Raw genomic sequence first — 12,096 nt, 5'->3', positions numbered from 1 at the left:
TAACTTTTTTTTTTTAAATAACATTTTTAAATTATTATTTTTATTTTTTATCTTTTTGACAGTGCTTCACAACTTGTGGGATCTTAGTTCCACCTAGGGATTGAGCCCAGGTCCTGGGAATGAAAGCACCAAGTCCTAACCAGTGGACCAGGTAATTTCCAGATGATGTGGGGTGTTTTTTTTTGTTGTTGTTGTTTTTTTATTGTGGTAAAAGCCACATCATATAAAACATACTATTTTAACCATATTTAACTGTACAGTGGCACTAGGTATATTCCCAGATGACATGGCTTTTTAGGTACCTTCTTAGTACCGTCTGAATTGTCTTATCTGGTCCCCTGTTCCAAATGTATCAGGGCCTTTCTCTCCTTTATCCCCAGGGTCCTCTCCTTGTTGATGTCTGTTTTGTTCCTAGTAGTTTCTCTCAGGGTAGGCCTCTGTGCTCTCACCAGGTATTTCTGAGAATGCTCATTACCTCCCTGCAGGCTCCTTTTACAGCTGCCACTTGAATGCTGACAGCCCTCTTCCAATTCTGATTGTGCTTTTGAATGCAACAGTTGATACTGCCTGACAACTGGGGCTCCTCCTTCTGGGGCTGAGGACATGTGGGCAGGTTCTGGGATCTTTAGCTCTTAAGACCATCACAAGACCCGCTCCCTTTCTCTCTGCTCACTCCTCCAACGCTGTTGTTCCCATTTGATCCTACTAGTTTCTTGGGTCCAGAGGGATATTCTTCCACCTAAATTTAGTGAAGATGGTGTCACTGTGACTTTTCTTTTGCTATCTCAGTTGCTCTATGAGGATCTGACATTAAATACTCACTGTGGCTGCCATCTAGCCTTTTGTAATTGGTTTTTAATTTTAAAATGTTTTATATTTTTCTATTTATACTGTAACACCTAGGATAGGACAGACTATGGTAAGTTTTAACAAATAAATGCAAAATCTTAGTGACTCAAGCCCTTATTTCTTGCACATGTCACAGTCCAGTGCAGTTGGCATGCTCTACTGGTAGGTTTCCAAGCAGTGACTCACATGCCCTGGGTACTTCCACTTTGCAAATTCTTTGTTTATAGCCAAAGGAGAAGATGGGAGACTGGTCAGTGGTGACCACTGGTGTGATGCAGTGAGTTTTATTGCCAGATATGGAGGTCACGTAACATCCTTGGCCGGACTCCGTCACATGACTCCAAACTAACCACAAGAAAGGACTGGAAACAAAACCACACCGAGAACCTCTTCCTCAACTCTGTACAGCTGCCCAAGCAATTTCGGGAAAGAAAGTGAACTATAAACAGTACCCATCTCTTTGTATATCTGTAAAACGATTTAAGATGTAATCTAATCAAAGAACTAGTCACCACTGTTTTTAATAAGGTTTTAATTCCATTAGTACAAAACTTAAAAAAAATTTGGGAATCAAGTCATTTTCAAGACTAAAAAAAAACATGCCTCCATGTTTGCTGACAAATTTGGAGAATAAGGCAGCTTACATTTAAATAAAAATAAAAATGCCTCTAATTACAAAGATTCCAGTTAAATGTCTTTTGGAATGATAACATATTAAATTGTACTAACATATAAAGTAAGAAAATGGTGGTTTGGCATCATTCATAAACATAAACATATTCACATTCTAAATATTCAATATACATACTTCAGGAGAAATATAGAAATCAATCCGTTTTATTACCTTTAGTCTATAGGTTTAACATTACAAATATACTCACTGAAAAAAATTAACGATATTTTAAAAAAAACGAAGTTTATGAAAATTTACAAAATACAACCAATGTATTCTGACTTGTAATCTTATCTTAAATATTTCAGCTTTATTTTTCTGACCTGGTCAGATCATTTAAAAATATTTTCACACTATTTAATTTTAGTAGTAGCAACTTACTAAGTTTATGTTATAAAAATTATCTTGCCAGTGGAATCTGTATTATAACAAGAGACTTATGGGTATAAAAAGTAAATCTCATAGCAGAAAAAAAAAATTAATATAGCAATTATCAAAATACTGAAAAAACTGTCTTATGAGGGCAGTATCCAGATCATAAAAACTTATTTCATTAAGAAAACATCTTCAAAAGGCACATTTTAATTACTGGTGTTTATTTAAAGATAGTAGCTTGAGTTTTGAATTTCCAGTCAGTTTTTCATTATCTCAATACGAGGATCATGGAGGGCTGGAGAAGGTAAGAGAACACAGGTTTCCAATGGACATCACCAGGACAGCAGTATTCTTACTCGTCACATCCACAAAGAACAAAAGAAAGATGTAGAGGAAGGGAGGACTTTTGTTCTAATTCAACCTTCAGGAAATACTTTTTACATAAAAATAACTTAGTTTAAAAGATTACAGGACAGAAAGCTTGAAAAACACAAGGCCAAGACCACAGACTGCCCAGTTTAGTCTGAGTGGTGATGTTACTTGTTTGGAGCCTAAGAAGAGAAAGAAGCTTCTGCTTGCTTCTCTGGGATCAAATCTTCATATGGAGCTCATCTCAATTTAAACTACTCAGTGAGTTAAAAGTACTACAAATTCCCAGCATGTCAGACAAATTGGTGTTCAAAATAAAATAAAAATGATATTATGGTTATCTCTGTCATGTTCCCCTTTAATTGGAGCTGATATTCTAGAGTTGACTGTAATTATAACATCAGTAATTCAAGTACTCTACAAAACTACTATTATTTTTAAGAGGTTATGTCCTAGGACCTCAAAATGCCATCCAATATACAGTTTGAGTTATGTTTTACTTTTCACTGAAGATTAATACTAATTGAAGTACTAAATTGAACCAGTACTCGGAAGTACTAACTGATTAAGTACTGATCCCATGCAAGAAACAGAAGGGATTTTTTTAATGCTATTTTGGAATTTCAGAATACTGGGGATCCATCTTCATTTCATATTATTTCCCTCAAGTCTCAATTGAGTGTTTCCATTTTTCTTTTTAAAGGTGGAAGACATCATTAGATTTTTTTTTCCTCACTGTAAACAAAATAATTGACAAAAATATTCTGAAGTATGAAAAAAAATGGTTATCAGTTACTTATACAAAATATAATTTTCTGGTCCCTAATAATGGTCACGTTAGGAGTATTTATTCAAGTTCTAAAATAGCAGCTTTTTAAATTAAGGCAACATTGCTTTATTCTTACCTATTTCTTATTAACTACTCTATTATAGCTCATAAGAGCACTTTTATCCTCAAAAGCTTTTTATAATGTAAGAAGAATTAACATGACCATTCTTGTCAATGTTTAAAAAGTATATAAAAAGTTACTGTATTCAAAGTCAACAAACACCTTATTTTTCTGTTTGGAATTCAAGAGTAATTATACTCATTTTAGAATGTGTAAACTATGAAATTACCTTAAACTAACATCAACAACATAAAATACAATTTTTCTACAAAAATATGATATAAGAAATATATCACTTCTTCCCTGAAATAGAAATTTAATATTTGGACAAAAAACTGTAAACTCTGATTACATTCAAAAGATAGCCTTTTAGAAACTTATATTATTTGAGGCTCTGGCAGCTGGAGCTCTTACCAGCAGATTTATGTGACAGTATGTTTTAACCACACAAGGCCAAACAGTTGTTTCCCTCACAGCTGCTACCAGGAGGAAAAAAATGGCTTCCTGCAGTGGACAGTCTGGGTGAATGAATTGCTGAGCTGGATGATCCGACCCTGCCCTCCACCCTGACTGCGCTCCACAACCACACAAGGCATCTGCACCAGCTGGACAGGAGTCTTCCTGTCTCTCAGTGCCTGAGTGAGGTTTAAGATCTGTGGAAGGAAGAAAGTTTTCATCAGCTCAGAAAAGGTAAAGGCCTCAGTTCACTGATATTATTTTAACTATTCATAACTACAGCTTTTATTTCATCCATTTATGCCCAACAGAGACGGTGATGAGGAGTACCTGCTATCAATACAAATATGTGGAGTTATGTATGCTTGTACATACACATCCATATATACAAACAAATGCACAAGATTAGAATTAAAAAATTTTTGCCAACCGACAACTCTGAAATATTCTAGAATGCATCTACATGCAGAAGAATTGAATCAGAAATGGAATAAAGTGAATGGTTCCACATACATACTGGTCAATGGTTCCATTGACACTGGTCCTAAACAGACACTGGTCTAAATAGTCTCGTTTTTACTAAATACTTGCCTTACCCACTCACTCAACAAATTTATTGCATGTTCACTGGGATTATTAATAGGACCTAGTATGAAGGCATTTCTTTTAAAATTTGACTAATAATGTTTATTAAGTTAAAACTTTTGAATTTTACATTAAATAGCAGTAGGGTCATGATCAATCTCAAGAAGAGCATTCATTTCCTATTCTGCCTGTGCCTATCTGAAACACTGGACCTCAGAAATACTAATTTACTTGAAATATATTTTTGCACATTATTTGAAAAAAAAAAGGCAGAAATGATGAACAACTACTCCAAGCCCTTCCATGTGGAATCTAAGGCCCTCCAAAATCTGACTCTCTAGCCTGCTTCTCCAACCATTTCACTTACTATTTAAAACTTATGACTCCAACAAAGCCCTGTATAAGCACAACAGTACACCAATAGGCATGCAAACTAATAACCTGTCCTCTTTCCTAGCCCCGGGCCTCATCAGAGCAAGGGCTCCAGGACAGAAGGAACTTGGTTTTACTCACTGCTTTCTCTCAATCACTAGAACAGTTTCTGGCACTGGTTCTGTCAATAAGCAATTGATGAATAAATACAATAGTTATTTAATTATATCCATTTGTTAATGTTGCATAATAAATAGTGCAAAAATAGACTTGTCTTCTTGGTCACAGGTCTGCAGCAGCTACCTTAAATGAAATGCATCTTTTAGAAAGAAAAAATTAATTAGTAAGTCACTGAATGACCATGTTCGCACTATAGTTTATTTTTATTTCAAGTCTTTCTTTTGGAATCTAAATACTAGTAGTAGAGTAGAAGAAGCAGAGTCACCTGTAGGTCAGCCTAGCCTTCAGGTTCATACCAGAAGATGCAATTAATACCCTGTGTTTCTAATTAAAGGAGCTGAAAAGGAATGAGAGGATTGAGTTACAACTAGTACTTTTATGTCCCAAGTAGTGCTCGTCCTTGTTGACATGACTATTTACTGATTGCTCTAGCCAAACATGTTCTCTGAGGAAAATCATCCACAGGGAACAGAACTTGCTATTGAAATATTCAAGCAAGTGGATTTGAGAAGGAGAAAGATACTAATACTCAGGAAAACAGTTATTAAAGTGAGGACAAGAATTAGCAGTAGCAGTAAACTGACTAACCAAATAATACACAACAAAGTAAAAAAAAAATCTAATATGGAAATATGGGGAAAAAAAGAGTAATGAAATCAACTTTATTTCTAATCATCTGAACTATTTTGGTTCAGAATAAAGGACAGTACTGAGAGTTGTCTCTGCGTCACAATGGAGGAAAAAAGTTGACTACTGTTTCAGAGAGAGCTATTTTCAATGAACAAGATCTTTAAAAAGTAACCTACCTGACCCCTCATCACAGACATCTGCTTTTCAAAAGTGGCTTTGTCAAAATTCCTGTCCATCTATCACAAACAGAAAAGGAAACATTATTATAAAAATCAAGCTCTTTGAAAAAAACACTTGAAAACAAATGAACTCAACTTAGCACAGGAGATCATTGCAAAGCATTCCTAACAGAAAAAGTTACACAAAAAGATTATTTTTACTTGATGCATTTTTGTGTACCTCTAGAATGACAATAAATACTCTTACACTCCAACTTGTTCCAGAAAGTATTTAAAATGACTTTCTAGCCAACAGCTTTAGGCTCTTTTTAAGAGAATTAAATAATAACAGATCACCAAACATTTCTTAAAATTCACAGAGTAATTTTGTAAAAGTTCAACTTTTGAAGAAAACAACTTCCCGAATTATAATGTAGTCGCATTTCAAAGAATACTCAAAGTTTAACTTCACAAATTTATGCTCCTATAAAGAAAAATGCTAACTCCTTTCTGTTATGTCAGGTTCTACTGCAAGCAGTGATATCAGAAGCAGTAAACTGCAAATTAGCTCTATTAGGAAAAACTCTTTTAAGATTTATTTCATTTTCTGAAATAGTTAAAACTAAAAATCTATTTACCTTAAAAAGTTCACAAAGATCTTCACATAAATCTTGCACAAAGTTCATGTCTGAAATATATGGCAGAACCAAGTTTTTTATTTCTTCAGAAAAAGGAACTTTTGCTTGAGGAAGCCAAGCCCAGTGAAATGGATCTAAAAAAAAAAGTATTCTTATCAGTGAGGGGAAATGGTTTATTTAGACTCACATTTATTCTGTATTTTTCTCTATAATTCCTGGGTTAACAAAAAAGACAGGAGAAGTTATTGGATCACTTATTCTTTGCCATTTAAGTTATTCAAATTTCTAAGTTTAGATGGTTAATTCAGATGGTTTCCTTGGTGGCTCAGAAGGTAAAGAATCTGCCTGCAATGCGGGAGACCCAGATTTGATCCCTGGGTCAAAAAGACCCCCTGGAGAAGAGAATGGCAACCTACTCCAGTATTCTTGCCTGGAGAATTCCATGGACAGAGGAGTCTGGCAGGCTCCAGTCCATGCAGTCGCAAAAAGTTGGACAGGACTGAGCAACTAACACTTTCACTTTCAGATGGTAAAGCACAGTAAGGTATTTACCTGAGCTGGTTAGGTTTCTGAGTTTTAAACAGGAAAATAGTAAGTTTTGATAATGAGTATATCTCCAACAGCCCTATATCATATCTGAATGTCTGGCTGCTGTGTTTGGAAATTGAGCGGTACCTATAATTTGTTCACAACCCCAGATATCATGGCTGAGGTCTCCCTGCAGTTTCAGCCACAAATGGTCAGGAACTGATGACTCATTGGTATGTGTATATGTGTCTGTGCTTAAAATTTTAAATCACTTGTAGGTCAATAGGTGGGCTTCCCTGATAGCTCAGTTGGTAAAGAATCCGCCTGCAATGCAGGAGACCCCAATTCAATTCCTGGGTTGGGAAGATCTGCTGGAGAAGGGATAGGCTACCCACTCCAGTATTCTTGGGCTTCCCTTGTGGCTCAGCTGGTAAAGAATCTGCCTGCAATGAGGGAGACCTGGGTTTGACCCCTGGGTTGGGAAGATCTCCTGGAAGAGGGAAAGGCTACACCCACTCTAGTATTCTTCTGGCCTGGAGAATTCCATGGACTGTATAGTCCATGGGGTGGCAAAGAGTCGGACACAACTGAGCAACTTTCACTTTCAGGTCATTAGGTAAGCCACTTTGAGAGAGCAAAGATTCATGATTTGGGGCTAACTCTAGTTCTCACCCAAGAAGACCATTAAATATACACAGTGTCAGGACTAGAAAGATTCGTAAAGTAGTGAGATAATCTAGATAAAGGGTGCATATTCAGATTCTTACAAGAAAAGGTAAGGTTTATGACAGTATGATCCCGTACAGAACTACAGTTCATTCAAGGAGAATCTCTAGCTCTTACCACTCAGAAAGCCCCGAGGAAAAAAACTTTGCCTTTAGAGTCATTTCTTCTGAATTCTCCTTTACCTATCTCTTTGAATACTATGGAAAGTACAGTCCATTCCAAAGAAAGCCTTCCCCTGACCAATTATGTAAAAGAAAAGCTCTGATTCTCTGCCTGTCTCTAATTCCAATCCCTGCCCCTCAACTTCTTCTATCACCATTCACACTCTCCCCTAAGGCCACCAGTCATCTCCTAAGGCTCTTTCCAAAAGTCCGTGTGCAGTCCTCATGCTACTTCGAGCGTCTTTGCAGCAAGCAGCACTGTTCTCTATTGTCTCCCTCTGTGAAATGCTCCCCTATGTGGTTTTTGGTGCTACCACTGTCTCAAACTTTACCTTCTGTCTTTTAAGCCATTTCTCTTTTGCTGGCTTTTTTTTCCCGGTTTCAACACCACCATTGCCAGACTCTACACTTCGTCTTTTCTCTCCTTCACTTACTAAACATTCATGAAATGTCTATTGAGTACCTACATATCTCACATTGCCCCAGTGATGGCATTTGTTCACCATGATTTTCCCAGGTGCAACACCACCATGGCTTCCACTTACCAAGGTGACAGTTTAAAAATGACATCCTCAATACCAGTATTCCAACCTAGGGAGGAATCCAGATCTCCCGCATTGCAGACAGATTCTTTACTGACTGAGCTACCAGGGAAGCCCAAGAATACTGGAGTGGGAAGCCTATCCCTTCTCTAGGAGATCTTCCTGACCCAGGAATCAAACTGGAGTCTCCTGCATTGCAGGCAGATTCTTTACCAGCTGAGCTACCAGAGGAGCCCCACCAAACATTCATGAAATGTTTATTGAGTATCTATGTATCTCACATTGCCCTAGTGATGGCATTTGTTCACTATGGTTTTCCCAGGTGATAGCAACACTGCCATGGCTTCCACTTACCAAAGTAACAGTTTAAAAAAATTACATCCTCAATACCAATTACTCTTTCAAGTTCTAGATCCTTATTTTTTGGTGTTTGTGTTTGGTAAAATTTTCCAGGTGTATTGCAGGCATCTTAAACTTGACACCATTAAAAGGCAATTTATATATAGATTCCAAACCATTAGAGGTAAAAAAAAAAAAGAACAAAGACATCTTAAGTCAGTTCAACCAAAGATAGGAAAGGAAAAAAAGAAAAAAATTGAAATTCATGGTAAATAGGAAAAAAAAAGATGGTAGGAAAAGTTCAAACACATCAGGAGTTTATTGAGACAAATTACAGAGTTAAGTGTAGCTATTAAAAGGATCTCAGATTAGGCAAAAAATCTTCAGCTAGGAGCTATTTCTATGTCATGTACTTAAAACAAAATGATGGAACTTGAAAATAAAAGTATAGAATAATACAGGTAAATACTAGTAAAAAGAAATGAGGCATAGCAATATTACAACAGACAAAATAAGAAATGCGAAAAACACTGTGAGGGATAAAGAGGGATATATTTTACACTAACAAAAAGAACAAGTCACCCCAGCAAGATAAAACACTGGGACTCTGAGTGTGAAATACAAAGCAAAAAGTGCATAGAAATACAAAAAGAAATTGACAAAATCGCAATCACAGTGAACTCTGTCTCTCAAAAATTAGCAGATTAAGCGGTTAAAAAATGGGTCAAGAATATGATTTGACTACCAAGTTTTCATTAGAAGACAGACTTGGTGCTCAACCACATTCTTCTCAAAAATAATCCTTTAAATTGGCCATAGATCAAGTTAGCAAAGAATGACTAACAAATTTCAAATTTGGAAAGCTATCAAATTTATTTTACAAGGCTAACACAAGCCAAGAAATCAAAATCAGACATAGTCACTCAAAAATAAGGAATGAACCATGGCAAGGCTCACAGAGTGTGTTACACATCTTTGCATCCCAAGTGCCTAGAACTGAGCCCGAATGACTGTAATAGACCCAGCTTTTCCTCTGCTATTTTGATATGCATAAATTTCATTCCCATCCTATTCTGAAAAAGGGGTCACACAGAGTCGGACACGACTGAAGTGACTTAGCAGCTTAGCAGCAGCAGAGATTCTATAAAAATTTCTAAATACTCACATGCTCTCCACTCATCAGGATGTTTAAAAGGAAAAGCTAGACCGTTATCAATTGCAGCTATTTTAATAAGTGTTTCTTTATCATCAGTCCATTTTGTATCCTAAAAGGGAGAAAATAATTGATAAAACAATTTACATGCATATTTCCAAAAGAAAAATGTATAATAATTATTGAGCTTTAAAGACATTTTATCTGAAGAGTCTATAAAAATAAAGTTACCAAAAAGTACCAATTTACCATTTAAGGGAAGACAGGGTCTTAAGAACCAGTAAAAACTTCATAATCACTACTTTTTAAATTTGCTATTACAAAGTTATACAGTAATAGTTTCATTCTTTTCATCTTTGGGGAAGTAGGCTTGACATTATTAAGACTTCAGAATGTGTAGTTCTGTATAACAGGCTCTAGGTTCATCCACCTCACTGCAACTGACTCAAATCCGTTCCTTTTTATGCCAAGTAATATTCCATTGTATTACACACACCACATCTTCTTTATTGGCTCACCTATTTATGGACATCTAGGTTGCTTCCATGTCCTGGCTATTGTTAAATAGTGCTGCAATGAACCCTGGGGAACATGTGTCTTTTAGAATTGTGGTTTTTCTCAGGGTATATGCCCAGTAGTGGGACAGCTGGGTTATATGGTAGTTTTGTATAGAGTGAGGTAAGTCAGAAAGAGAAAAACAAATATATTAACGCATATATATGAAATCTAGAAAAATGGTACTGATGAACCCATTTGCAGTGAGGAATGGAGATGCAGATGTAGAGAAAGGACTTATGGACACAGCTGGGTAAGGAAAGGGCGGGATGAACTGAGAAGGTAGCACTGACATGTATACACTATTATGTGTAAAATAGAAAACTAGAGGAAAGTTGCTATATAACACAGGAAGTCCAGCCTGGTGCTCTGTAATGACCTAGAGGTGAGATGCAGGGGAGGGGAGCGAGGCTCAAGAGGGAAAGGATATACATATAATTATGATTGATTTGCGTTGTTGCATTGCAGAAACCAACACAACATTGTAAAGCAACATCCCTCCAATTAAAAAATTTTTTGAAAATAAATGTTATGACCATGTATACCAAAAAATGTTAATTATGTGATGGGACGGAGGTGTTAGCTAACCATACTGTGATGGTCATTTCACAATATATACTTATATCAAATCATCATATTATACACCTTAAAACTGCATGCATGTCAATAATACCTCAATAAAGTTGGGGAGAAAAATAAATAAAATGTGTAGTTCTGGATAATTTACTGTTAGATGTGTTGCTTAAATGGATGTGTGTGTGTTAGTTTCTCAGTTGTGTCTGACTCTGTGACCCCCATGGACTGTAACCTGCCAGGTTCCTTTGTCCATGGGATTCTCCAGACAAGAATACAGGAGTGGGTTGCCATTTCCTTCCCTAGGGGATCTTCCCTACCCAGGGATCAAACCTGGGTCTCCGGCATTGGCAGGCTGATTCCTTCCTGACTGAGCCACCAGGGCGTAAATGTATGGCATTTGCAAAATACTGGTATGTTTAAGATAATGATTTACCTTACTAAAATAAAGTCTTTCCTAGGGTCTCATAGAAATAATTAGTTCAAATACAAAATGTTTCTAAATAAAACTCTCCAACGACCATGGCTAAATGTAATAAGGTCCAGTAGAAGGAACCTCAAGATACTCTTGATTACAGAATGTAGGCCATTTCTAACTTCTTCATTCTCCTGTAATGGAAATGCAAGCCTCAGACGCAAGAAAGTTTTCATGTTGAAGAGTACTTCTTATTATCTAAAAATAGACATTGTCATTATTAAGTGGTCTAGATTTTAAAAAGGTGAAAAAGATAATTTTTAAATTAAAAGTATTAGAGTGAAGGTACAGGTGATACATGCCAGAGTTGTTTCTGTTAGTTTATATCAAATATCTTATCTCAATGAGAATGCACAAAATACTTCAGAGCAAAAGAATAAGGTTTTCAGTAAAATCCAGTTGCTTTAGATATACCAATAAAATATATTTAGAAACTATTATAAGCATGTATATTTTTATACATGTATTTTTAAACCCATTTCTGCTATAACTGTCATTTATTTTTATTTCTATTTTTTCTATTTACAACTTCATTGAGGTATAATATACACACAATAAACTTTGCACATTAAAGTGTACAAGTTGATAAGCACTGAAAGATATGAAACCACCCAGATGTTTCCCTGTGTCCTTTAGTAGTCTCCTCCCTCCCTCTATCCCACCCCAGGCAAGCATCGTCTGCTTTCTGTCCCTAGGGATTAGTTTACACTTTCTAGATCTTTATATAAAAGGAATCAGACAGTATCTTCCCTTTTGTTTAGCTTCTTTCACTCAGCAGGGTATTGAGATTCATCCACATTATTGCGTGTATCAAGGGTGTTCTTTCTTTATTGCTGAGTACTTTGAATATGTAATTTCAAAATTCTTTG

General features: G+C 36.1%; 1 protein-coding gene across 1 annotated transcript in view; it reads right to left on the bottom strand.

The window, feature by feature from the left end:
- Positions 1-1,364: 1,364 nt before the first annotated feature.
- PI4K2B (phosphatidylinositol 4-kinase type 2 beta) overlaps positions 1,365-12,096 on the bottom strand; it is a 36,175-nt gene continuing 25,443 nt past the window's right edge. Inside the window, exons 8-11 of the mRNA XM_070790734.1 lie at positions 9,637-9,736; positions 6,176-6,309; positions 5,556-5,615; positions 1,365-3,809 (exon numbers count right to left, since the gene is read on the bottom strand). Of these exons, the coding sequence (XP_070646835.1) occupies positions 3,636-3,809; positions 5,556-5,615; positions 6,176-6,309; positions 9,637-9,736 (468 nt within the window). The 3' untranslated portion in view covers positions 1,365-3,635. The remainder of the gene's footprint in view (positions 3,810-5,555; positions 5,616-6,175; positions 6,310-9,636; positions 9,737-12,096) is intronic.

The sequence above is a fragment of the Bos indicus genome, chromosome 6 (assembly GCF_029378745.1).
Source record: "Bos indicus isolate NIAB-ARS_2022 breed Sahiwal x Tharparkar chromosome 6, NIAB-ARS_B.indTharparkar_mat_pri_1.0, whole genome shotgun sequence".
In the NCBI taxonomy this organism is placed as follows: Eukaryota; Metazoa; Chordata; class Mammalia; order Artiodactyla; family Bovidae; genus Bos; species Bos indicus.
The sequence above is the reverse complement of the archived record's forward strand: the minus strand, read 5'-3'. Positions and strand labels throughout refer to the sequence as shown.